Source organism: Oryza glaberrima, chromosome 6 (assembly GCF_000147395.1).
Source record: "Oryza glaberrima chromosome 6, OglaRS2, whole genome shotgun sequence".
Classification (NCBI taxonomy): domain Eukaryota; kingdom Viridiplantae; phylum Streptophyta; class Magnoliopsida; order Poales; family Poaceae; genus Oryza; species Oryza glaberrima.
In genome coordinates, this window is record NC_068331.1 from 26,729,403 (window position 1) to 26,754,697 (window position 25,295).

At 39.7% G+C, this 25,295-nt stretch overlaps 1 protein-coding gene across 1 annotated transcript; it reads right to left on the reverse strand.

The window, feature by feature from the left end:
- Positions 1-216: 216 nt before the first annotated feature.
- Positions 217-6,309, reverse strand: LOC127777492 (auxin response factor 17). Its single transcript, XM_052304094.1, has 14 exons — positions 5,476-6,309; positions 4,713-4,831; positions 4,470-4,568; positions 4,324-4,380; positions 4,077-4,232; positions 3,912-3,996; positions 3,501-3,591; positions 3,222-3,386; positions 3,032-3,154; positions 2,870-2,945; positions 2,542-2,689; positions 1,243-2,435; positions 750-940; positions 217-669 (listed from the first exon to the last, which is right to left on the reverse strand). Exons 1-14 carry the CDS (start codon positions 5,531-5,533, stop codon positions 477-479), a joined length of 2,754 nt encoding a protein of 917 aa, XP_052160054.1. The 5' UTR covers positions 5,534-6,309; the 3' UTR covers positions 217-476.
- Between the last annotated feature and the right edge of the window lie 18,986 nt (positions 6,310-25,295).

Genomic DNA, 25,295 nt, shown 5'->3' on the forward strand with positions numbered 1-25,295 from the left:
AACAGCTACAACTGGACAATTCCATTGTGCAAAGCATCTGGTCTGAGATTGAATTCTGTCCAGGATGGTCCTACCTGGGAATGGAGCATGTTTTACCTGTTTTGCCAAGGACCACCATAATGTTTTGGTTGCTGCCACCAGTGCCACATGTGGAACCAAAATGCCATGATTATGCAGAATATGAACAAGATATGCAACATGTGCTAAACTTCGCGGTGAGCCTGATAATTTAGATGGCCTACATTCACAGGATTAGTGTTTCATGGAACAAAGTTTTGGTATATATATATATACCAAAAGTTGATAGTTTCTACTTGGAATTTGATATCATATAGCATAATTATTAGATGGTACATAACTTAGCTAAGCATGGATCTATGTTCTTTCAGTTCCAGGTCTCAAAACTAGGGAAGAAAAACTGCAGAAACATAGGTAACAGGCTAGATTTGATTGAAGGGCTCGTTAGCGCCCTCGCTTCAGAATTCAACTGAGCCGACAGATGCAATTCCTGTGCTCAGGCTTCTTGATTCCTGCCTGCTCACATAGTCATCACAGCTGCTACCTAGCCTCTTTCCGGGAGCCGAGCTCAAAAGCTCAAAGGGCTTGCCCATCTGCTGCACCTCCTGTGGTGAAAGTATCTTTATGCAGGAGACGCTATTCACGAATTCCCTGAAATTGTCGAAGTTTCATGTTGTAAGAAGAGCATGAAATATCTCAAATTATCATCAGAATAGTTTACAAAAACTTACTGCCAAGGGTCGTCGCCAACGAGGAGGACATCATCCTCTCGGTCGACGAATACAAGCTGCCAGCCTGATCTCAAAGGGTTTTCCAACTGGCCCTCAAGGCCAAATAGGCGCCCTAGTTCTCTACGAAGTTCATGATAGCTACTAAATCTAGTGATATCAAGTGACCTTCCATAGGTTCCCGATTTGTAAACCTGTTTTTCACATTGAAACAATTTGCAGATTAGCAGTGATCCAAGAAGTACTAATCAATAAGTTAACAAGATACTGGGCATTTCAGAGACTGCACTGCAGTTTATTACATCTAATGGCAAAAGTTATCATGCATATGTATAGCACACAACTTACATATATTCTAAAGGAAAGAGCAATACACAGTTAGTGATAAAGACATATAATGAGCAAAACAGTGGATAGCTGACAATCTCATAAGCACAAATTAGAGAGAGCGAGAGAGAGACAGATTCAGGGAAGTATGACATAGGAAAGCACTCACCTTCACAAAGGTCGCAGGTGGTCGATTAATCACTTGATCAGAATTCTGTGAACACGGCACATATCCTGATTCATCTAAGCAGTCTGCACTACTTAGTGTTTGATCCAAGGGGAAATCATTCTGCGACGGGCTCAGGAAATTGGAGGTGGAATAAGGAATTGCTGTCGAATCATTCTCACCCTGGAGGCTTGGGATGCCACCTTGTATTAGAAGTGACTGTGAATCTATGTTAACGCCAAATAACAGATGGTTTTGAGGATCAGAGTTCCCATCTTGATCCACCAAGCATCCTCTTCCAGGAAGCGGCGCCAACGCAGAGCTTTGTGGTATACTAGGTGCTGTTGAGTCCAACTGCTCCATCTGCGATGTAACCTGAGGACGAGAGGGAAGCAAAGACTCCACTGCAACTCGCTTCGATGACCATGGGTCAGGGACAGGTACTGCAGTCGGTCTTGGCATGCTTAGGTGCGAAGGTGCTTCCGATGAAAATGGCCTCAATGCATTATGCATGGTGGATGTGTTGGATGGTGACAATGAGCTCATACTCGTGTCTGGATAGCTCTGTGGCTGGGAGAATGGTAATACTGTTTGCAGTGTCATAGGTGAAGACTGAGAAGGAGAGGAGAGTTGAGAAAACGGTGACAATGCATTAGGTACAGACTGATAGTTGGTCATGTTCTTCTGTTGTTGCATTTGCTGATGTTGTGGGACTTGCATACACTGCGATTGCTGCTGCTGTTGTTGCTGTGATTCTTGCTGTTGTTGCTGGGTTTGCAGCTGTGGCTTCTGCTCAGTAAACGACTGGCAGCGTTGGAGCTGCTGCTGAAGGAACTCAGACTGAGCATGCCCTTGGATTGTGGTCTCGTTGATGTTTTGGAGGTATTGCTGCTGCTGAAACTGAGGCTGCACTTGCTGCAAAATCTGACTTGGCAGAAGTGTATTAGCTCTGCCACCTATGTTCTGCGGCTGCTGGAACTGCAATATCGTGGGAGAGACCTGCTTTGTTGGGTCCTGGAAAGCAGTCGCAGCTATCGTTTGATACATGTCAGGTTGCAGACCAAGTAAGGAAGCATCAAACCTTGGCTGCATCCAAGGATTCATACCAAGACCCCCGAAATTCAATGATTGGAAACCAGGATTTGCGCTGTCTCGGAGCCACATGAGAGAAGAAGTCAAGTCGTCATCCTTACCACCTACAGGTAGTCATCATTGGAAGATGATTCACAGTTTAAAAGAGTAATACACATCAATTATGCAGCTATCTGAAAATGTGAAGTAAACATCAACTGCCCCTCCTACCATGTAATGAAGGCAAGCCTGTTGGCCATGGACGCTTCAGTCTGAGTGGAAAAGGAGATGGGTACATTGGGAAAGTTGTCAAGGGCTCAATCTCCCAAAGCGACACCCTTGGCTGCCTCTCTCCGGCAGTTGATTCATCCCAGCCAACCTGCATTATCCAAGAAAAACACTATCAACATGCTGAACCATAATGTTGGTACCAGGACGATGAGACCAACACGCAATCCAAAGAGGAAATTTCATCCTGCCTAACAGAAAACTTGTATGGTCAAATGTGTAAAGAACAGGATTGGAGGCAATAAGAAAAAATGCTAGCCTGGAAATGTACCTTTACAGAACGCCAATGTGAGTTTGGCCAACGAGCAGCATCAAGATCACTAATTCCTGTTATCGTGCCCATGTATCTGCAAATAAGAATATTTGATCCTGTCAGGCAGTTATGTACTTTTGAGTCTATGAAAATTTACCAGGCAAACACAATTCATCATACCTCCGTACACTTGACTCTTCTGTCTCAAAAAGCATCCTGAAACGCATGCCCACAGATATACGGGTATGATATACAGCCTTAACATATTTAGAAAGTGGGATAACAAACTCTGAAGGGCTTGCTCTGCATTAAACGGAAGGGAATAGTTAGGAGGAATTCTGAGTAAATAAATGTTATACAAAAATATTACCTTGGGTTATAAAAAATTGTAAACCGGCTATTTGTTGAAGCAGCATGAGCAGCCGCAGCAAGAAGACCAATATGCATGCTATCACTAGATAGGACTGAAGATGGCATAACAGTTTGTGGGCGGTTAGCTCGACGAATTCCCAGAAGAAGCTGGTTGTTGTCATTCCTGACAATGCAAGGACATATATAAAACCACAAACAATCTCTCCACTGCAACGTAAATGGCTAAGCACAGGACAGTGTCAAGTGATCATTCTGCATCTTTGATAAATAAATGTACCAGATAAATAGGACAGAATCCCCGGCGACAAGTCTCTTTGCACTTACAAAGACGCTCCAGCCTGTAGTTAGAAGGTGTCGCTTTGGCTGACCTGCACCACAAATTAGAATATATGAGCAAGCTTTGTTCTCACCTTAAGCTACTCGTTTTTGTTAAGCAAATAATCCAGCCCCAATGAAAAAAAATCACCTCCATGGCTCCATGTTTGATCCATTTTATCATGAAAAACATTAATTTAATTTTCCTTATTTCCATTACATATTTAAGGATTTTTGTTCCTTTCATTTACAAAGATAAATTGACCTCAATGGCTACCAGAGTTTAATGGATAGTATTTATCACAACTGTAAAAGGTAATACATAGTTTATTATCAGAGGACTTAGAAATGACAATAGGAAAAAACTGCTCACCACGAAAGATATGACGAAACTTCCACTCATTGCCATGAAGATCTTTTGCAATTAACTCCTGTGCTGGAGGCTGCTGAGTAAAATCCTACAAAATTAAAGACAATTAGAACAGATGATGAACCAATTAAAAGAATAACTGGAAAACGGGAGAAAAACAGCACAAACCAGCGGAGGGAACACTTTCTCAGCTGCTCGACGGGGAACAGAGAATCCGCCATGCGTACTTGTGTCACTTGCCGTTAATGTTTTGCAAAAATAATTCGTTGGCTGTTTGTTGGCAGAAGCTAATTCAGCTGGTAGATATGGGTCCTTGAGCTCTTGCTGAAAAGAAAAGAAAGCCCAAAAATTATTCTCTTGGAGACTACTTAGAAATTTGCACATAGCACAAGTGGTTATAAAAATTATGAATTACCGGGCTAAGTGGTTGTAGCGTCATCTGAGCGTAAACCTCATCTGTTTCTGCATCTGCCTGAAGGAAATAAGCAGACGATGCAACACAAGGTCAGCAGTGAGATTACTTGGCTCTGGAAACGAAAAAAAGATGTTCTCTAAACTTACATGCATCGTCACATTGTGAAGTTGGCAAATAAGTTGTGGAGGCAAGTTAGGATAATTGGGGATCTGAGACTCCATTTCTTTATTTGTTGATGCAGCTACCTGCGGCAGCAATTGACCCGATGAATTTACACAGAAATGGAAGCAACTGATTTCTGATAGAATCAAATCGGATTTCAATTTGGCAGTGAAACCATCACATGATACTCTCAAGCATTACTTGTAGTGGAGTGAAAAAATTCTAACCTGTTCGCTGTGACCCTGTGGGAAATAAACCACTCGGCTACCCACTGCAGGCAACGAAACAAGGGGACCGGCACACGCATGCCAGAGCTCCGAATTCAGGCATTTTTGTTCTTCTACAGCTGTAATGGCAAAAGCAGTTGGTCAGAAGACCAAGTTTTAACAAACAATGCTAGGGAGCATAAAGTGTAACATTTCTGATTTCATATGCTCAGCATTGTTAGAGGAGGTGGATATGGTACTAAATGAACTTCTCAGTGGCCTAACATTGGGCAAGGGCCTTTTTTCTCTTTGCATATTCCTAGAAAATAGACTATTATGGAGGTGATAAGCACAAAAAAAAGTCTCAGGAAAGAACAGTCCAAAGGAATCAAGGCATAAGTAAGAATTGGATCGAAAATAGACAGCATATACATGATTACAGAACTGAAATTTCATGGGAACAGAAGGCCAAAATCCAAAGAGGGGGGGAAAGAAATTCACATGCCAATTAGTACATCCTTTCCAAAATAAATCATCAGAATAAATCCAAATAACAGAGAGAGCTCAAATTTGCCGCATTCTGTAGCTTCCTGATCACAAAGAACACAGTCCAAAATACGAGCTCTGAAACTTTCAAGCAAGGCATACGAACAAACAGCAACCAGATACATACTAGTCCTATGAACTTCATAATACACTCTGAATAAATGAACAAAGATGGCATTAATGAGCAAGCCACGGAGCACAGAAAACTCTGAATTAAAAAAAAAACAAGAAGTAGTACCTTCCGGCGACGCCGCCTGAGCCGGGAGGACGCTGCCGGACGACGACGAAAGCCTCATTTTTCTTCTCTTTCTCTCTCTCTCTTCCCAAAAGACCAATCACAAGACCGATCTGAAATGCAATATAAGAGCGTGCACGAAGCTGGGGAAGGAAGGAGAGAACGAAGGAAAGATTCCTCCTTTTTAGGCCAAATCACAGCGCCTTCCCAAAAACCATCGCTTTCTCAGTTTCGCCAACTCACCAACACTTCTTCTTTCGCTGTTTCGCAATTACGCTTCCCCCGGAAGAAGAAGAAAAAGAAAAATCAAATCTACCGAGCAAGCGTCGTAAGCTTCTCCATCGACGAGGTGATGAGAATTTTTTTTCCCCACTTCCAAGACCAGCAAGAACCAGTGGAAAAAAAGGCTGTGATCTTCGGGGGGGGGGGGGGGGGGGAGGAAATGCTGCTGCGGGAGGCGACACCGCTTGATCCGAGGAGTCGCGTGGTCAGATCTCGCGGCCGCGAGGTCTGCACGGTTAGCTCTCAGCTCTGGGCTCCCCGGCCGCCGCTCTCCGGCAGATCCGACCGCCGCCGCCGCCGCCGCAGCCGGAGAGGGAGGCTAGGAGCATGCTTCCTGCCTAGCTAGCTGAGATGCTTCCCTTCTCCCTCCTTCTTCTGTTGCAACTTCTTCTGAGCTCAAGAGTTGCAACTGAGATTTGCTTCTTGGTTTGGTTTGGTTTGCTTTCTTGCTTCCTTCCTCAGTTCCTCTTGCAGCTTCCTGCTACTTCTAACTTGTTCTTGGGGTTTTAACCCCACGAGTGCTGCTATCTCTCTCTCTCTCTCTCTCTCTCTCTCTCTCCTCTCTCTCACAGTAGCCTTTCTCTCTCTTCCTCTCTCTCCTCTAAAAAAACAATTGTAGGTGTTTTGGGTGATTTTCTTTCAGTGGCGCCCTTCAGTTGCTACACTTAAGTGTCTGTTCACTTTTGATGTAAAAAAAAACTTACTAAATTTTAGCAAATGCTAAAATTTTAGTATAGTTGTCAAAATTTAAGTAACTATATAAGAAATCCTACTAAAATTTGACAAGTTATCAAAATTTAGCAGCAAATTAAATGTAGCTATTTTTTTAACAATTTTATCAAAATTTAATAAGATTAAAAATGGCATCAAAATGAAATGAACATGCCCCAAGTATTGGATGGAGTATATACTACTGGAGTGGTACTAATTTATAGCTGTACACGGGTGAACATCGTACAGTGTACCCTTTCTATACATGCTCCTTTTTTAGCACACGGTACGCTGAAGGAGAATACATTACTACTGTAGCAACTTTCTCTTTCTTCTATTTTTGGTGACGGTGTTCACTAATCAAGGGGGCATTTGGATAATATATATGGCTGTGAAGGCTAGCAAGGATCAAGGGGAAAAAATAGAAATGAGGGGAGAAAAATAGACGGCTAATTATGACCTGAGTGTTAAAGATACTATTTTCTTCTTCAGCACATAATATATCAAGTTTTAACTTTTATCATGGTCATTAAGGAGAGGTATAGGCCCGGACTATAATAAATATAATGGATAATAACAGGGGTAGTATGACTGTATGAGTAGTTTATTGTTGCTATATTTCGAAGAAGAAAAGTTTAATTCTAAAAGTTATCATGATTTAGGACGAAGGAGTATCACATATATCATGGGAAAAACATGTCATTTGTTACTATGGGTTCAAATTATAATAGTGTAGTTAACATATAAATTCGATTGTATTTAATTACATTAATAAAAGCATGATTTTTATGTCAAATATAATTCTACATTTAGATAAATTTTAGTTTAGTTTTTTGTAAATATGTGTGAAATCAACTTTTAAAATAATAAATTGAGGTTTATTTTTTGTAAATATGCAGGAAATCTACTTTCAAAATAACTTTGTATTTTGCTGGGTCATTAAAATAACAAAATCGATGAGGGGATGATTTTTTGGATGCGCACATCATTTTTTTTGTTAGTAAATACTAAAGAGGTAGGAATGAACTGCTTTGGAGGAGGCATGTTTGTTTAATTTCCTTTGTGGATTATAATTTAGAACGACTTAATATTTTTAAAATTAGTTTTTTAAGAATAATTACAGGTAGATTTTTTATTTTGTCTTATTAGCAATTATGTTACTACTACCAGCAAGGTCAACTATGAGGTTGCATCGCATCTGCTCAGCCTTTCTTTAACCCGACATGATTTTATCGGAGTTGTTAGAAGCTCCAACTGTCCAACAGTAGTCAAACTAGCTACACGACCGATCGTGCAGTAGCAGACTATCAGCAGTGTGCACAAAGTTAATGCACCCTAAAAAAGTGAAAAACCAAAAAAAAAAAACAACAAACTGAATATTGCCGGAGCCAAAATTTAATATTCCCAGTGTCAAATATTATTGACCAGAGGGAGTTCATTGTTTATCCAATCTAGAGTAAGCTTTAGATCCTCTTTAGATGCGACTAAAACTTTTAAGTCCCTATCACATCAGATGTTTGGATACTAATTATAAATATTAAACGTAGACTATTAATAAAACCTATCTATAATCTTGGACTAATTCACGAGACGAATCTATTGAACCTAATTAATCCATAATTAGCCTATGTGATGCTACAGTAAACATTATCTAATTATGGATTAGGATTAAAAAATTTGTCTTGCAAATTAGTTTTTATTTATGTAGTTAGTTTTGTAAGTAGTCTATATTTAATACTCTAAATTAGTATCTAAATACAGAGACTAAAGTTAAGTTCCTGGATCCAAACACCACCTTAGATAGCTAGTATTTAGTACTGCTACTTTTTTTTTCATCAGCGCATTATCCGAACTGCCAAATGTTTTATGTAAATTTTTTTCATAAGGTTCTTTATTAAAAAAATAAATTAAATTTATGTTTTAAATTTATAATAATCAATACTAATTGTACAATGCAGTAATGTCTTGATCTTTTCATTTGCCGTAAAAAGTTTTAGCCAAACAGCTTATCCGAACAAGCATAAGCTAAGGCTGCGTTCTTTGACCGGAGATGAGAACTAATCTCTTAGCACTAAAACAGAATGATTCACTAGCATATGGCTAATTAAGTATTAGTTTATTTTTTAAAAAAAATGAATAAATATGTTTTTTAAGTATTTTTTTAGAAAAATTTAATGAAAATATCGTTTAGCAGTTTATGAAGTATGCAAGTGAAAAACAAGAGACGTGGGTTAGAAAAACCAACAAAACTAACTCAGTTTAAAGGAGGCCCTGATTTACACAATAGTACTATCTCTGTCCCAAAATAAATGTCCAGCCATGAGTTTTCATATCCAACTTTAGCCGTCCGTCTTATTTAAATTTTTTTAAAAAATCTAAAAAACATTAGTACATATAAACTAATAATAATAATAATAATAATAATAATAATAATAATAATAATAATAAGTTTCAAATAAGACGGATGGTTAAAGTTGAATACGGAAATTTATGGCTGAGGTTATTTTGGAACGGATGGAGTAGGACACAGTTCCTTTCGACACGACAAATTGATCTAAGATCGAGGCATCAAGCCATCAGATGCCCATGTCTCTATCACATACGTATACGTGGCCATACATATACATACGTAGTAGTAATACGTATGTATACCAAACTAACTGCCAAATACCATACGGATCGAGACAACGATGCCTATTCTCCTATACTCTCTTTTTTCCAACGTCGACAGAAACGGCTTGGCTAGTAGAAAGCCTCTGGCCTCCACACGATTTTATTTCTCGTGCTCGATTGCTGTGGCCACCACGACAGAGACCCGCACACACTGCACGTCTAGTAGAGCTAGTGGAATAGTACGTACTCGTAGTAGTACTCGCACGAAAACGCCGTCGACTAGGATGTTTTCACATTAACGTGTCATCATCGAAATAATGGCGATGCATGCATTTGGACATCAATTTGTTTTAGCCCAAAATTCAACCCCAAGTAGAACGTACAGCGATTAATTTCTCTGTTTTTAAGTAACAGTCGACATGGAGCTGTTTTAAATCTAACAGTTAATAGTACTACCTCTATATTCTAATGTATGACGCCGTTGATTTCTTATCCAACGTTTAACTATTCGTCTTATTCAAAAAATTTATACAATTATTATTTATTTTATTTTGACTCGATTCATCATCAAATGTTCTTTAAGTATGATATAAATACTTTCATATTTGCATGGAAATTTTGAATAAAACGAATGGTCAAACGTTGGTCGAAAAGTCAACGACGTCATACAATAAAATATGGAGGGAGTATATGTTAGATGGATAGATTATGATGAACTTTTTGATAGCATGGTATGCTTTGAGTATCTGTATTTTTTTCTAGAGAAGTATAAAAGTTTAAAAGTAAATAGTATTTGTACAATGATAGTTATTTACTCTGGTTATAAATATTTGCTATCTCCGTTCTAAAATATATCGGCTGTTCAGATTGTAGTCAAAAATAAACTTTACCAAATTTTGAGAATGTGAAAATTTTGATAAGTTAGTGATATTGCCAAGTTTTGGCATGATTCCTTATATATTTACTAAAATTTGATAAAAACCATACATCTTTGGTAACTTACCCAAAAAATAATATGGTTTGAAATAACATCAATCTGAACAACCCCATAGTACATAGTAACTTCTAATTTGTATAAAAAATGTAGTTAGAGGTTGCTATATTTTAGATCAAACTTTTAAAATGAATTCTGATCAGCAATAATATTTGTGAAATGTTTAGTTTAGAAAAAAACGAAATGGTGTACACAAATTTAGCTAAAAAGTTGTATCATAATTGATAGTGTCGTAGAATTTATTCTAGCATAAAATCGATGATCAGAATTTCAAGAGCATTAATTACGGAATATTGGTCTATCTATATTCGTGGTATTAAGATATGTTTCGTTCAATCATAAATTGCTATATTTTACTCCTTTTATTTCATATTATAAGTCATTTAGATTTTTTTTTCTAACTTATTTAAGTTGTCCGAGTTTATAAAAAAATATACTGGCATTTTCAATACAAAACAAACATATCATCAAAATATATTCAATGCTAGATTTAATTAATAAAACTAATTTGGTGTATTCATATGCTAAAATTTTCTATAAATTTAATCAAACTTAAAAGAGTTTAGCTAGAAGAAAATCAAAACGACTTAAGGTTGTATTTAGTTCACACTAAAATTAGAAGTTTGGTTGAAATTGGAACGATGTGATGGAAAAGTTAGAAGTTTGTGTGTGTAGAAAAGTTTTAATGTGATGGAAAAGTTGGAAGTTTGAAGAATAACTTTGGAACTAAACACGTCGTTAATAATAACATATGAGAAACGGAGAGAGAGTAGGAAAGAGGGAGTATCTTAAAAACGGTAGGAGCGCAGTATCAGCCGTTTCGTCGCTCCTGCCCGCCGCACGCATCTGTGGCTGTGGCCTCCTGCCGTCGTGCAGTCGTGCGTGGTGGGAGAAGCAACTCCGTGCGCACGGCCGCGCTCACGCGTTCCACACCTCGCGTTCGTTCCTTCCGTCGGCAGATCGATCGGCTCGGCCGGCGCACACACGGGAGGCGTACGTACGTATGTGCACGCCGCGGCATGGCATGTGTTTAGTTCAAGTTAAAATTAAAAGTTTGGTTGAAATTGTAACGATGTGACGAAAAAGTTGAAAGTTTATGTGTGTAAGAAAGTTTCGATGTGATGGAAAAGTTGAAAGTTTAAAGAAATAGTTTGAAACTAAACAAATCCAAATACACGTACGTACACACATCAATATCCCGGCACGCGCGACGTGCAATAATGCAACCGATCGATCGCGAGACATACGAGACTTATTTTTGGCTATCCCTTCTGCCGATCGATATCGAGCGAGACGTACGTACGTTTTTGCCGTTTTGCTGCCACGGACCGACCGATCATATCACGCTACGTGACGCGAGAAACCCGGTGGCGATTTTGTACGACCTTCAGCTGCTAGCTGCACAGTGCACACATCGCTACGATCTGGCTAGGATCAGTGTGTACTGTGCCGGGGTCTTCGCCCCGGTGAACTAGTGGGGTATGGTACCAACAAATGGTACATGCCATTTCCTCCGCTGCTGCTACTATTTTTTAGGAGAGCTTCTGACAATTAAAACTTTTTTCGGAACTAGAATCTCTCCAAGCAACTAAACTTTTTATCCAAATTCTGAGAAACTATAATGCGTAGAATCTATATAAAAGTTAAATTAGAAAGCAGGAGCTAAAAAATTTAGCTATTTTAGATTCTCAAAAGTTGTCTATCAATGAATTGATCCGCGCTTCTTCTTAAAATCTTAAGGCTGTGTTTAGTTCAGCGCAAAGTTTAGATTTTTATTGAAATTAGAGATGATGTGACTGAAAAGTTGTGTGTGTATGACCGGTTGATGTTATGAAAAAAGACTGAAGTTTGGATCCAAACTTTGTATCCAAGCTTGCCAAATAGAGTTTCGACTCTAGGTCTCCAGTAGCCTAGTACTACTACCACATGTAGACCGGGCTAGCCGGCCGGCCGGCCGGCCGGGCCGGCGGTCGCGACGGCGCAATCAATCGAATCGTATCCAATCTGACGCAAAAAAAGGCTAAAGCGTGGCTACAGTGCTCACACAGCACAAGCACAGTGACTGTCGCAGTTACCACTTACCACTCTCCATATATATAGGTACTCACACAGTTGACAGTACTACGTACTACTATTAATTACCACGTACGTTGTGCGATCGATCAATTTTAATCTAGAGCTAAACGCGATCAGTTAAGTGATCTGATGGCAACTGATTGATCGAGGGGCGATCGAATTAAAGCTCGTGCGGAAATCACGGGGTTTTTTTTACTTGAAGGAGACGGCGTTGTACGGTACGGCGCCGTACGACGGGACGATCCGGACGGAGCCGGCCGGCGTTTCGCATGGATCGTCGATAGATAGGCGGGGTGGGGCGGGATCGGATACTCTTCAGGCCAAGTCACATGGCTCTGTTACTGACACGTGAAACTCAATCCATATATCAGTCGAGACCTTTTACGATGTTCGTGGGGTACTTAGCGATACTTAAAGGTGGAATAATCTCCACCGTTGATGAAGAGAATGACAAGGTAGAGAATAAAGTTATTGTAATATGGTGGCAATTGAGTTAACTAGTAAAACATGAGTTTTTTCTATGTGAATTGAATACCTCCAACCATTGATCGGTAATCGGTATATCATAGTAGATCCTGATATCGTTGTAGAGAAAAAAGTAAATCAGGCTACTTCGTTGATTTAGCGATTGATTAGAACGTAAAACTCGAGTCTCCTTTCTTCTCTCACTTTGCTTCGTGTGTGTTCTAGGGTTTGAACTTGTTCATCGGAGGGAGACAGAGGGAGAAGCGCGGGTATGGTTGAGGGTTGAAGAGGAGACGAGATCGGCCGATCGACGGCTAGGCAAGTGTATTCATAGGTTACCCTTTGCTTATTTACACAGTTGATTAGTTATTTATGTAGTTCACAAATTCCTTGCATAAGGGACTAAAACAAGATCTACTCCTATGTTGTTCTTCTAGAGTCTGAACGGGTTCATATGTTAGTTCTTCCAGAGTCTGAACATGTGCAACCACGAGGAGGCACGGTTGAAGAAGAAGCTTTTGGTATGGTCAAGCGTTTGAATAGGAGACAATATTTTATTGATCTTAGTGCTGGTAAACGACTTAACTCGAACACAACGTAAATATATAAGAAACCACGCAAAAGAGAAAATGGCGCAAATAAAAACACATAACGATGATACCATGTAGATGTTAACGCCTACGGTTGTACCTGTGCGGTACCTATTATAATTTGAGAGACAATTCTATCATTTTCATTCTACTAGCAAAATTATATTGAGAACCGTTGGATCTTTATCCTTTTAGAATGCAAGAATACCGTATACTGATAAAAGTTGTCGTATCAGTGATAAAAGACACTATATGTATTTTAACTTGGGAGGATCTCAAACCGATAGGGTGTGGCTGATGGTACGACGGCAGCGTGGCGGGCGCGAGAGGCAGGGCGGGGCAGAGGGCGGCGTGTAGGTGTACCGTGTACTAGGAGGATTAGGTGGTGGACCGCGCGGCGCGTGCGTAGGCAGGTCCAAGCTGCAGTGGCTATAGCTTTGCTAGCAACGTGCATTGTGCGTACTACAAGGAGTAGGATGGACGAGCTGACCGATCGATCGATCGATCCACACCGGTTTCGGCGATATTCTTCGCCGGTTGGTTTATTTTGCCGCTGGTGGTATGGTATGCATATGCTGATGCTTTTTGCAGGTCGTCTCGTCTCGTCTCCATCCATCTCTCTGCATGCGGCCTGGGTACGATACGTGGTGTCGTGGACGCCACAGCCTGATTGCTCTCGATTCAGATCCATCCGCGCCCGCGCGGCGGCTTCGATCGGATCGAGTTCAGATTGCTGTAATGCTCTACTCCCTCCATCGAAAAAATAAGTTCGTTTCTCACACGTGTCAATATAAAATCAAAGGTATCAGAATACCTTAACTTTATCAAATTCCAATATAATTATTTTTTACTTTATTTTTCTTTTATTATAATTATTCACTGCTTCCATAAATTCCAATGCAGTGATTACTCTAAAATAATTAATTTATTTTCGGACAAATGAAAGGAATTTAATATGAGTATGTAGGAAGTACCGTTTATACTCTATATCTCCGTTCTACTTATTCAGATATGTAGCTAAAAAACGTGAATATTAGTGAATGGCCTAATAGATATGTAGCTAAATATTATTATATATTTTCAGTAATACAATTTGTTTCGGTTTTTGGTTTAGAAAAAGTTACAGCCGAGTTTCCATACACGTTAGTACCAAGTAACAACGTCAAAAATCTCGCTTTTGGATCCACATTTTTCTTCATGAGCCTTTTTTTTCGATCTACATAGACTAAATCCACATTGTCGTAATGGCCAGGAGGAATCCGGATCAGGTGCAGTCGCTGCTGGGACTGCAACTTAGGCAGTACCAGTTTCCATCAACAGATGCAAATGAAACGGTCCAGATCAGTGAGGCATACTGTTCATAGCACTGTAGCAAAACACTGTAGCACAGAATACTGTTTGTACGGTCGCTGTATCACTAGATCTGAGCCATTGATCACTGAAATGGACGGCTGAAATTACTTGCAGTTCTTAAGTTGCAGTCACAGCTATAACTGCACCTGATCTGAATCCGGCCAGGAGAAGTCCTGCAAGAGTTGTCGGTCACGTACGTACGGCCTTGAGGCCCTGCTTTACCGACGTTTTCAGTCTGAGAAGCCGTCACCTAAAAAAAAAACTGGTCTAGCTATTAAATGAGTGATTTCATAGTCTCCTTAACCAAATATCAAAAGTTTAAATTTGATATCTCCATTACTAAAGGTAGGAAAATTTAATTAGTAATTGTTGGCACCTCTCAAAAAACTGCAATTTTTTTCATTAAGCATGTAATACCTCCGTCCCCTAAATAAGAGATTGTGACATTTTGCTTGCATTTTTTGACCACTCATCTTATTCAAAAAATTTGTGTAAATATAAAAAATGAAAAGTTGTGCTTAAAGTACTTTGGATAATAAAGTAAGTTTACAAATAAAATAAGTAATAATTCAAAAAAAATTTAAATAAAACGAATGGTCAAACAATACGAGCAAAATGTTAAAATTCCGAGACAGAGGGAGTACCATTACAGGAATAACCGGGGTCCCACCTGTCGGCGAAAGAGAGCAAATATCTCTTCTCCTCCCGTCCTCCGTGTCCATATGCCATGCCATTGCTGCGTGCTCCTGTACGCGCGTGTCGTAGTAGCTAGCTCGGCTCGCCCCCACGCGGAACTCCGCGCTGCATCCAGGACCATCTCTCTCATCATCGATCGTGCTTGCTTGGACCCCTCACAGCCATGGCCCCCATCTCTACCACCCTTCCTCCCTCTCTCTCTACAATGGTGAAGGTGAAGGTGCGTGTGTGTGTACGACGACAATGGCGGAAAGGACTGGCTCTTTGTGGGGAGGGTCAAACACGCAAACGCTTAAGCTTCTTCTTTTTCTTCTCTCTTTCCATGCTGCTACTGCATTGGCACGTACTAGTGGATGGAGTGGGGGAGTGGATGGAGAAGAAAGCTATGCTTTGGAATTGGAATTGGGGTGTGATAAGCTGTACTAGCAATGTTAGTTAGTTGCCCTAGGAGAAGGAGAGAGGCTCTTGGGATTGGGTCTAGAGTAGTACAGTAAGCAGGAAATATCAGAAATGGTGCTAGGTTTTCTGGGTACTGCAAATGAAATGAGCATCTCTTTCTTTGCATGGTGTAAATCGGGTAAATAAATCTATATGCCAGAGTAGTTCATCACTGCTGAACTTTGTGCAGTAGCCTTAGATACGGTAATATATATATAAGCAAAGAAACGGTGGGCTAACTATATGTGGCACGTCTAACTTGAAGCGCGGCAAGAGGAGGCCATCCAAACAGGCCCTAAGTCCCAATTTCCAAAGAGTACTCAGAGTTACGCCTTGTAATTTAGTGGGGTAATTAATTTGGACCGATATATATAATAGTTTAGAAAGTAATTCGAACTTTTTCCTATCCTGATCATGAATATACTTGTTTTTTTTGGTAAGTAACTGATCAAAATGTTTAGTACCAATATCATCATCTTAACTTTTAACTTTTAGATTGACTATATGAAAATCATACATGTTGATCATTTTCTTGAAAAATCCTTTTGTAAATTGTGATTTTAGTGAGTTTTATAAGTATTTTACTTGAGAAAGTAGTGGTCAAAATTATAGAGAGCATTTCTCAAACGACATGTATATATTTGTCGTCTGAGGGGCTGTTTGGTTTCTAGGGACTTATTCCAAGTCCCTATCACATCGGATGTTTGGACACTAATTTAGAGTATTAAACATACACTAATTACAAAACCCATTTCATAACATTGGACTAATTCGCGAGACGAATCTTTTGAGTCTAATTACGCCATAATTTTGACAATGTGATGCTACAGTAAACTTTTGATAATTATGGATTAATTAGGCTTAAAAAATTCGTCTCGCGGATTAGCTCTCATTTATGAAATTAGTTTTTTTATTAGTCTATGTTTAATACTCTAAATTAGCGTCTAAACATCCGATGTGACATGGGCTAAAAAATTTTAGCCCCATCTAAACACCCCTGAGTGAGTACTTACTCCTACCTAGGAAGAAGCTTTTGTCTACTCTAGCTATATGTGCATGCATCAGCTTCCTAGCACAAAGAATGATGACCCATCAATCTAACTAGATAACCCCATCCATAATGTTGGTCTGAAATGAAATAAATCCATTGGGGGCAGCTCTAAAGTTGCTTTTGGCTTTATTCTAAGCCAAAGCATGTGCCAAAGAGGGGCTACTGATGAGTGATCAACACACAAATAAAGGCATTTAGGGTGGGGAAAGCGGTGCAAACCAAGCCTAGAAATCCCAAAAGAATATATATCAAGTACCAAAGCAAAGTGTTTGTTTATTTTTTTTGCTCCCTTGTTCCCAAGCTATCTCTTTGAAGTTTGAATTTCTCCTTTTCTTTTTCTACTACAGTGTTCTTCTAAGCTGGTCTGTTCTTTTGTGCCTAGCTTTCTTGGGAGCTTGTGATGAAAAAGATACTACTGAATATGAAAGATTGAGATTTTTCAATTCATCAGGTATGAGGCCCACCTCCTTCTTGGAAGAAATCATGATGGCAATTTGCTATTGCTAGGGTTCAGATCACTAGAGCCATAGTGGTGGTAGTGATGGCTGTCAAGTCTATCAAATGAAAAGCCCCCCTTAAGGATTCTTGCTTATCTAGTTTATTTACATATCTTCTGATTTCTTCCTTATAGGTGAAGCTAAAACTCCCCCATCTCAAAATATAAAGATTCCATAGTTTTCGTAGAGATTAAGGAAGTATGTAGTGATTGATTGATAGTAGATGAAGAAATTAATAAGATGGTTGTGATTAGTTGAGATGAGAGAGTAAGCGAAGAAGTTGCTATATTATAAGATAAATTATATGAACACTAGAAGTTGTTATATATTGATACAGATGGAATATATATCTGTGACTATTATTTGGTTTCTTTCTCCTATACTCTTACTTTTTAGTGCAGTAACATCAAGTGTTTTGTTTATCACTGACTCAATTTTACAACTAAAGGATCTTAGTGCACTCTTTCTTGTACCTAAAGGTGTGTAAAAAAAAAAGAGGTTGAATTCACATATGAATTGGTAAAACGCAAACCTCCAAAATGATTCTAAAATGATGCATTTATTATTAGCATTTTCATTTTTTTTGTGCTGATAGCCTGTAGGAGTTTTAGCATTTGGAAGCACTATTTTTTAAACATAATGTGGAGCACTAGTAGTAATATAAATAGGGATTCGTCTCAAGGACAATTCCATGGCTTTTTGCAACGCTAGATCCTAGAGCTTTCTTATTGAGGGTTTGTCCAATTGTACCATTCTCAGCTTTAATTCTCATCGCTCAATGTACTGTGTGTGTGTGTGATGGCCCCCTTTCTCTTTCTTCTCCTTTCTCTCTCTCCCTCCCCTCCTTTGTCCATGTCAAAGAACAGTATGATTGTGCTTGATGTGACTAGGTGACCCTAGGTGCTGTACAATTGTCACCAATTGAATCCAGGGAAATAAATTGACATCAACTAATCGCCCAAAACTGGCACTATTCACACATATACCTACCACCTATACACATGCTATTCTACTCCAGTGACACTAGTCCAATTGGTCAGTGTACTACACTACACTACTTGAACCAACATTCAGTTCTTCAGTGTTCCACATCAAAATTAAAAGTTTGAAAAAATTAGAACGATGTGATGAAAAAGTTAGAAGTTTGTGTGTGTAGAAAAATTCGATGTGATGGAAAAGTTGGAAGTTTGAAGAAAAAAGTTAGAATCTAAACAGGGTCTTATAGAGAAAAAAAATGTCATTCAAGTTTTCAGGTTTCGATAAACAAATGAAATGTAAAGAGACATACTGTAACACACAAGGGAAAGAAAGAAAGGAGGAAGAAAAAAAGAAGGAAAGAAAAAGAGCTCATATCTCTTCTTGCAATCTATGATTGGGCACTGGTGCTGCATCATGGGGTAAGTCTTCTTTTGATCCTCCTAGGAATCTCCAGAAATGATGTGCCTCAATGTGCAAGCAATGTGGCGGTGTACTCCGGTTTGCAGAAGCTTTTATACTTGCAACTGTTCTGCTTTCTTCAGAGCTCGATCTCTCTCATCAGGCAACAGCCTCCTTGCAGTAAATAGACTGCAACAACTGTGAAAAGGGATACTCTACTTCAGTCCCTCCTGGATTTACATGAAGAAGAAGCTTGTTACTATTACAGCTATTAACTGTTCTTCCTCTTGAGATCTTTGATCACCATAAGTGCTAGCCGAGCTGGACGGAATGGTCCAGGAGATGCCACGTGGACATTCTCTTCCTCTCACTCTGCCGACTGCATATCTGCATTTGGAGATGCACAGCCTTGTAGTTACTACAGCTCTAACTTTTCAGGACAAGGTTAAGTTAATCCCTGTTACTAATAAGGACACTGAAATGAAGTTCAAGATGGTTTAATCTACCTGGTTTGTCAGCTATGTACTGGAATATTGTCTGCAGATGAAGGTTGAAGAGATATTATTAACGCTGTTTCAGAGACGGGGTTGATGCATGCTACTACTACAAACACATAGGAGTATGCAAGTTATGCAACGGCAACAAAAACAGTGTTCTTGAAGGAAACCCCTCACCCACAACTGTCCTCTTAATTCAAGGGTGGGCCCCATGGAGCAAAGGACTGTGGGCCCCACTAACAATGTCCTTGATGCAATCAAATCTTAGATGTGAGAGCAGTGATAGAATTGCATTTGCATGTGGTGGCAAAAGCATGACATGACAATTTTCATCAAGGGAGGAGGAAAAAAAACTGAGCAAAAAAAGTGATGAACAATGTCCAAAGTAGTCAAGAAAAGCATCCAATGATCCCAAGATATAGCCTATTCTTTCCCCATGTTATAACACAGAATACTTTGCCTTTTGCACTGAGAATGAACCAAAATGAAAAAAAAGACTATGAGATTAGGTATGATGAGGGTGCTATGTAAAGAATGAACCAGATGAGCAATGACCTGAAAACAGCTATCCTATTGCAATTTTGTTAATTATGCCTAGATGACCTTAATGGCACTTGCATCCATCATCACTGAATTCAGCATGAGATGCCACCTTTATGTCAGTGTAATCAGCTACATTCATTGATCTAGGTGTTTACTGAAACAGGAACAGTAAAGTACTCTCTTCTCACTCATAATGAAACCATTTTCTAAGTACTAGTACATGTTTTACAGTTTCAGATAGACAGAGCAAAATAATAGCTGCAGGTTTTCACTCTTCTTGGTTGTATGGTTTCTGAAAAATTCCTGAATATAGCTGCACAGTTGCAGTATGGGAAGCTTCACTTGTGTCTCAAATAAAATCTGCAATAAGTTCAGATCTGGTCAACAAATAGTCAAGCGCCCCAAGTTGATATCTCTGGAAAGATAGCTCCATCATTGCAGGCAATACACAGATTATGAATGGACAACTTGGATTACTATAGAATTAAATCTAGAATATGTATAGTCATGCTCCTGTTCATGAACTGAAACCACAGCTTAATTTCGGATTTAAATCCTTAATAATAATTAGATCAGGTCTCTCATTCCTAATCAACTAGTACTGCGGATCACAAAACGCCGCGTAATGATAGGACCTAATCCTCTGAAAGCAACAGAGGACGAATCAGGTCAAACCAATTAATATTGCAATGTGTGCAAATTCAACCAAAAAATCTCATGGACAACACTGCAGATAATCTGTGCTTAGCACACTGATCACACCACTTAAGACCTATGCATGGAAACAGTACACAAGTCCTGATCAAAGAATGATCTGAAATGACATCATACCTTAATTTATTATTAGAAAGTTATCTAACCTCAATTTGGACCACTCCACCTCAGTGGGAGAAATTAAGGGGATAACAACAACAAAGGACCAAAACCACCAGCAAATGCAAAAGCACATTAATTAGCATATGTATGACAGAGACAATGCCCTAATATTATACATCAGGTGGGTCCCTGTCCCTGATGATAATTAAATACCAGGACATAGGTGCATATATATATCATACAGGCTATGATAATATATTTACTATATTATTTTCCATTCTCCTGCAGGTGTGTTGGAGAGGTCTAGAGCACAAGAGGGACAATGATGATGATTAGGAGGGAATCAATGTTCCCCATGGGGCTTTTAGTTATGCAAACCTCATGCTGTTAAAGAGAGGAAAAAGCCATTTGCAATGCAGGCAGCATGCCATTTTCCTGCCTGCTGCCTGCCTCCATGTCTTGCCCAAGCTTGCTTCTTGATGCCAATCAAGGAGGCAAACATGCAGCTTGTCCAAAGCTAAACCATATACTATATTACAGCATGCATGCTTGCATAGTTGCATGCTCAACTCATGTTCAGAAGCACACACACACAACTTGCCAAAGTATACACATGCATGTATGACTTCTTCAGTTAGCAGAGTATTTTAGCCAATTGCAACATCTGACAGAGACTATATATATTCAGTTAAACAGGCAACTAATTGTTCTTATCTTGTGGGTATCATGGCCTCATGGACTAGCACTTAGTTGAGAGGCAAAAGTTGGCTCACTGCAATAATAAAAGGGTTTGAACATCTACCAGAGAGAGGCGAAATAGAATCATCTGACTTCGACTGATTTGCCTGGAGGGAAATGGTCAATTAGATTTCTTTCCAAAAAGAAGTGGTCAATTAGAGATCAAAGCTCAATTATGCAGAGAAAGGTAAGGCCATATCTGTTTGACAACCAAGCAAGCGCATTAACCAGATGAGACGAGTGTCAACATGGAGTTGAAAAATGTAGGCAGCAAATTTTCTCCATCTCGCGTCTGAACTCTGAACTTTCTCCCATTTCTCCCCAATTTCGTCTGAACATCACACTGCAGGTCGGTTTATCTGAATACTGAATTACTGATACGTGTGATATCTGAGCTAGGGCCCATGCATCATGCAATGCAATACACGATTGATTCAGAGTTTGACTAGCTACTAGAGCTGCATATGCTTCACCTTCACACGCTTCTTTTCTCTGCACTTCCACGGCGTGTTCCTGATCATCTGTGAGTTCTCAGTCACCACATGTCAGTATCCTTGTTCCTGTGGATGCATGCAATGCAGCTAGCAAGCAAGCATGGTCCAAGAGCAGTAAGGTTTAGCTTTTTGTGCTACTTGGCTATGGCTGCTTGCATATGATACACAACCGACGCTCTCGATCGTGGTGTACCTTTCTCGGCCATGCATGTCGGCAGGCATGGTCCCTCCCTGCAGATGGTGGCATTCACACAATCACACACACATACTCATGCACTGTAACATCCAAGCATTTGCACTGTTCTTCTGTTTCATTCACCTCTTCATCTGCAGAAGAAAAAAAATAGCATGATGATTATTACATAATCTATGTCTAGATTCATAGCCAGAAGTTAGGTTTTTTTCTAGGACGGACAGATGCAGCATATATTAGCCAAGATTCTCACATCTTGCTAGCTATAGATAGTACATGTACTGACATAGCAAAGCATGACAAAATTCTTAATCCTCAACAGCAACATGCAGGATATATGCATGCATGGGTGACGCCGCAGTACGTACCTAACCTAACACGCGAGCAGAAGGGGATCAGCAGCAGACAAGCAGGCAAGCAGAGGGCATAGAAAAATGGCTGAAAAGGAGAGTGAAAGTACTGAAGAAATCAGGTCATCACACACACACTCAAAATCAGGGGCAGCATATGCAGGGACCCCACATGTCCATAACACAAACACCTCATCAGCAGCATGCATAGCAGAAGGCTTTTATTTTCTCTCTCTCATTCATTCATCGATTCTGCACAAAACCAGGCACGCATGTATGCAGGGATATCTTTTCTTGATTCATCTCCTCTTTTTTTTTTCCTTCTGCAACTTTATGTATTATCACACACACTGCCAATTGATTGATAGTATATTGTTGTGATCGATTCGATTGTGCTGCCTGCCCCATGCCTTCAACTGCATGATGTTGCAGGCTGGAGATCTTTGGACTGTTTCAGCTAGCAAGCGATGATGCTCTTCTGAGCTACTCCTAGCTGAAGATCACTGAACACTGATCAGCAGCTGATCGATGCATGATTCTGAAGCCGGTCACTCAAACTGCAGCAGTGACATGCACACAGAGTGTGTGCATGTCACTGCTGCAGTTTGACACACATGTGCATCAACAGTTGCGACTGCATCAAGAGATATGATAAGAGAGACGCATCTGCAATCTGTGAATGCAAATTGCTCATTTCTTTTTTTCCAGTGAGATTATGGCTTGCAGCAGAAAGCATGCAAAGGTATGGAGGAGGCCAGTGGGTTCAGTCATCAGTGGGCTGCGTCGTGTGTGCCCATGCGTGCAACTGCACAAGTGGTAGTGATAGCCTTTACTTACTCTAAACAGTGGCAGCTACTTGCTGGTCAGGTTGATCAGCCAAAAGATTCCCTTCAGATTCAGGTGTGTGTTTCTGACTTGGATGAGTCAAAGTGCACACAGATTATAGATCGATATATATGCTGCTGATCAGATCCCTAGCTGCAATGCTGCATGATACATTGATACTCTCCATCCATGGCCAGCTCGATCCTCACCATGCCGACCTCTCTAGAGACATTGCTGTGCCACTGTCATGGCATATTTGCTTGGCATGTGCCTTCATTCAAGAATCGATTGGATCCCCATTTTTGTTTTCACAAAGACATAATAATTCCATTTTCATAATTGATGTGGTGTTTCTAGAAGAGCTTCAGAGCTATTCAAGTTTATTTCCTCCAGGAAATGCAGTTCCAAATTGGAATTCTTTTCAAGAATCAAACTCACTGATGCGTTTTCCTTTTTTTTTCAGACAGAGATGAAGGGACTGTTCAGATTGTAGCCAAAATAAACCTTACCAAATTTTGGCAATGCTAAAATTTTGGTAAGTTGGCAATATTGCCAAAATTTTGGCAGGATTTCTTATGTATTTACTAAATTTGGCAACAAACTAAACGTAGATATTTTTTTGGCAACTTTACCAAAAATAAAATGGTTGAAAATAGTATCAATCTGAACAGCCCTGAAACTGTGTCTTTTTCAAATGCACATGAGAAGCCCAGAGTTAGTGCTTGCATCAAAAGTTAGAGGCCCATTAGGGTTTTGAGCAGAGCAACCTGTCCAATAACAAAAGGAGAATCGGACCAATGGACAGGCCCAACAATGGATTCCAAATGGGCCAGATGATTTCGGCCCATATAGGACTGCAAGCTGGGTCTTTCTCATTTTCAGACAAATGTAGCAGGGACATTATCCTCTTCTTTCTCCAATTCTCCTGGATGACACAAAAAGATTACAGCCTTTATGAACAGGTGGACATAATGTTGATCAGATGCAACTATAAACTAGAGTTCTTCAGAAGTTGAGGTGTGTATATTGCCTCCTGGTTTTTACTACATAGCCTACTTGAGCTCTGAAAGATGTGTGTTTCCTTGTACAGAGACATGAAGTTCAGAAAGTTCACTTAGGCTAGCCATCTAGTTCTTGCAATTCCGTGTCAACTTTGTGCACACACCATTAAATATGTAAAAGTTGTAAAGTTAATTAACAAAAGTGTTCTCAAACCATGCAATGTTTAAAGCCAAAATCTACCATTTGGATCTTTAACTTTCTACTGCTTACTAGGCAAACCAAAGCAGCTGCACTGAGCTTCAGAAATTTTCATCGAACATACATAGAGCATAGTCAAGCATGCAAATGTGCAAAGATGGGAGGAAAGGTGAAATTCTGCATAGTTTATATCCTCGCATTGTCTTGCATGAATCTTTCTTTTTCTTGCTGCCAACTGTATGAGATGAGTATATACTAGAGCTCTGACATAAAGTTTGCATGCTGCTCATTCTTTTCTGGTCAGGAAGTGCAAGAGAAGGAAAAGAAAAAGGTGGAATTTGGTCTCATGCATGTATGTGTGTGTAAAGTTGTGAGCTTTGCTTCTTTTAAAGCCTGGAAAGAGCTGCAATTTGCATGCATGGTTTGGTTTTCTGAACATTGTGGGTTGGTCCACATGTATGCCTGCATTGGCATAAGAAACCTAAAGGCCATTATATATGTTCTTCAACCACCATTATGTGTTGCTAATTTGGGATGCATCATCATGGTCCTGTCTCAAAATTACCCCCAAATTAAGCCACTTGAATAATCATTTCCTTTGCTGAACATAATCATTTTGCTCATTGTACAAATCAATTATTAGCTTTAACTAATCCAATGCACCTTCATACAATCTCACCTGCAGATGCATCTGAAATGGCACATATGGATCAATGAAAGCTTCTTATCTCAGTGAAATATTGCCATTATCTGAAAAATTACTTAATTAGTGGCTTAGATTGCACTGTTGATCTTGTTCGTTAGCTCTTTGCAGCTTCCTTTTCAGCCTTAGTTTGCTTCTTCAGAAATCGCTCGAGATAAAGCCCAGCTGCTTCTTTGGTTGCGAAAACTTTTAGCGGCGCGAGCTTTTGCCTGAGAGGAAGGAGACAGCAACGAATCATGCGCATCATCGCGCGTTTTCCTGCAAAGCAGCGCCGTCGCTGCCGATCATTTCATATCTTTTGCCGGACACGGAATCATTCTG

Excerpts from the sequence above, each read along its gene's own strand:
- LOC127777492 (XM_052304094.1), bottom strand. The coding sequence starts at position 5,533 with ATGAGGCTTTCGTCGTCGTCCGGCAGCGTCCTCCCGGCTCAGGCGGCG. Across the intron at positions 4,233-4,323 it reads CGCTACAACCACTTAGCCCG|CAAGAGCTCAAGGACCCATA; the intron begins GTAATTCATAAT and ends TTTTCTTTTCAG. Across the intron at positions 3,997-4,076 it reads AGAAAGTGTTCCCTCCGCTG|GATTTTACTCAGCAGCCTCC; the intron begins GTTTGTGCTGTT and ends TTAATTTTGTAG.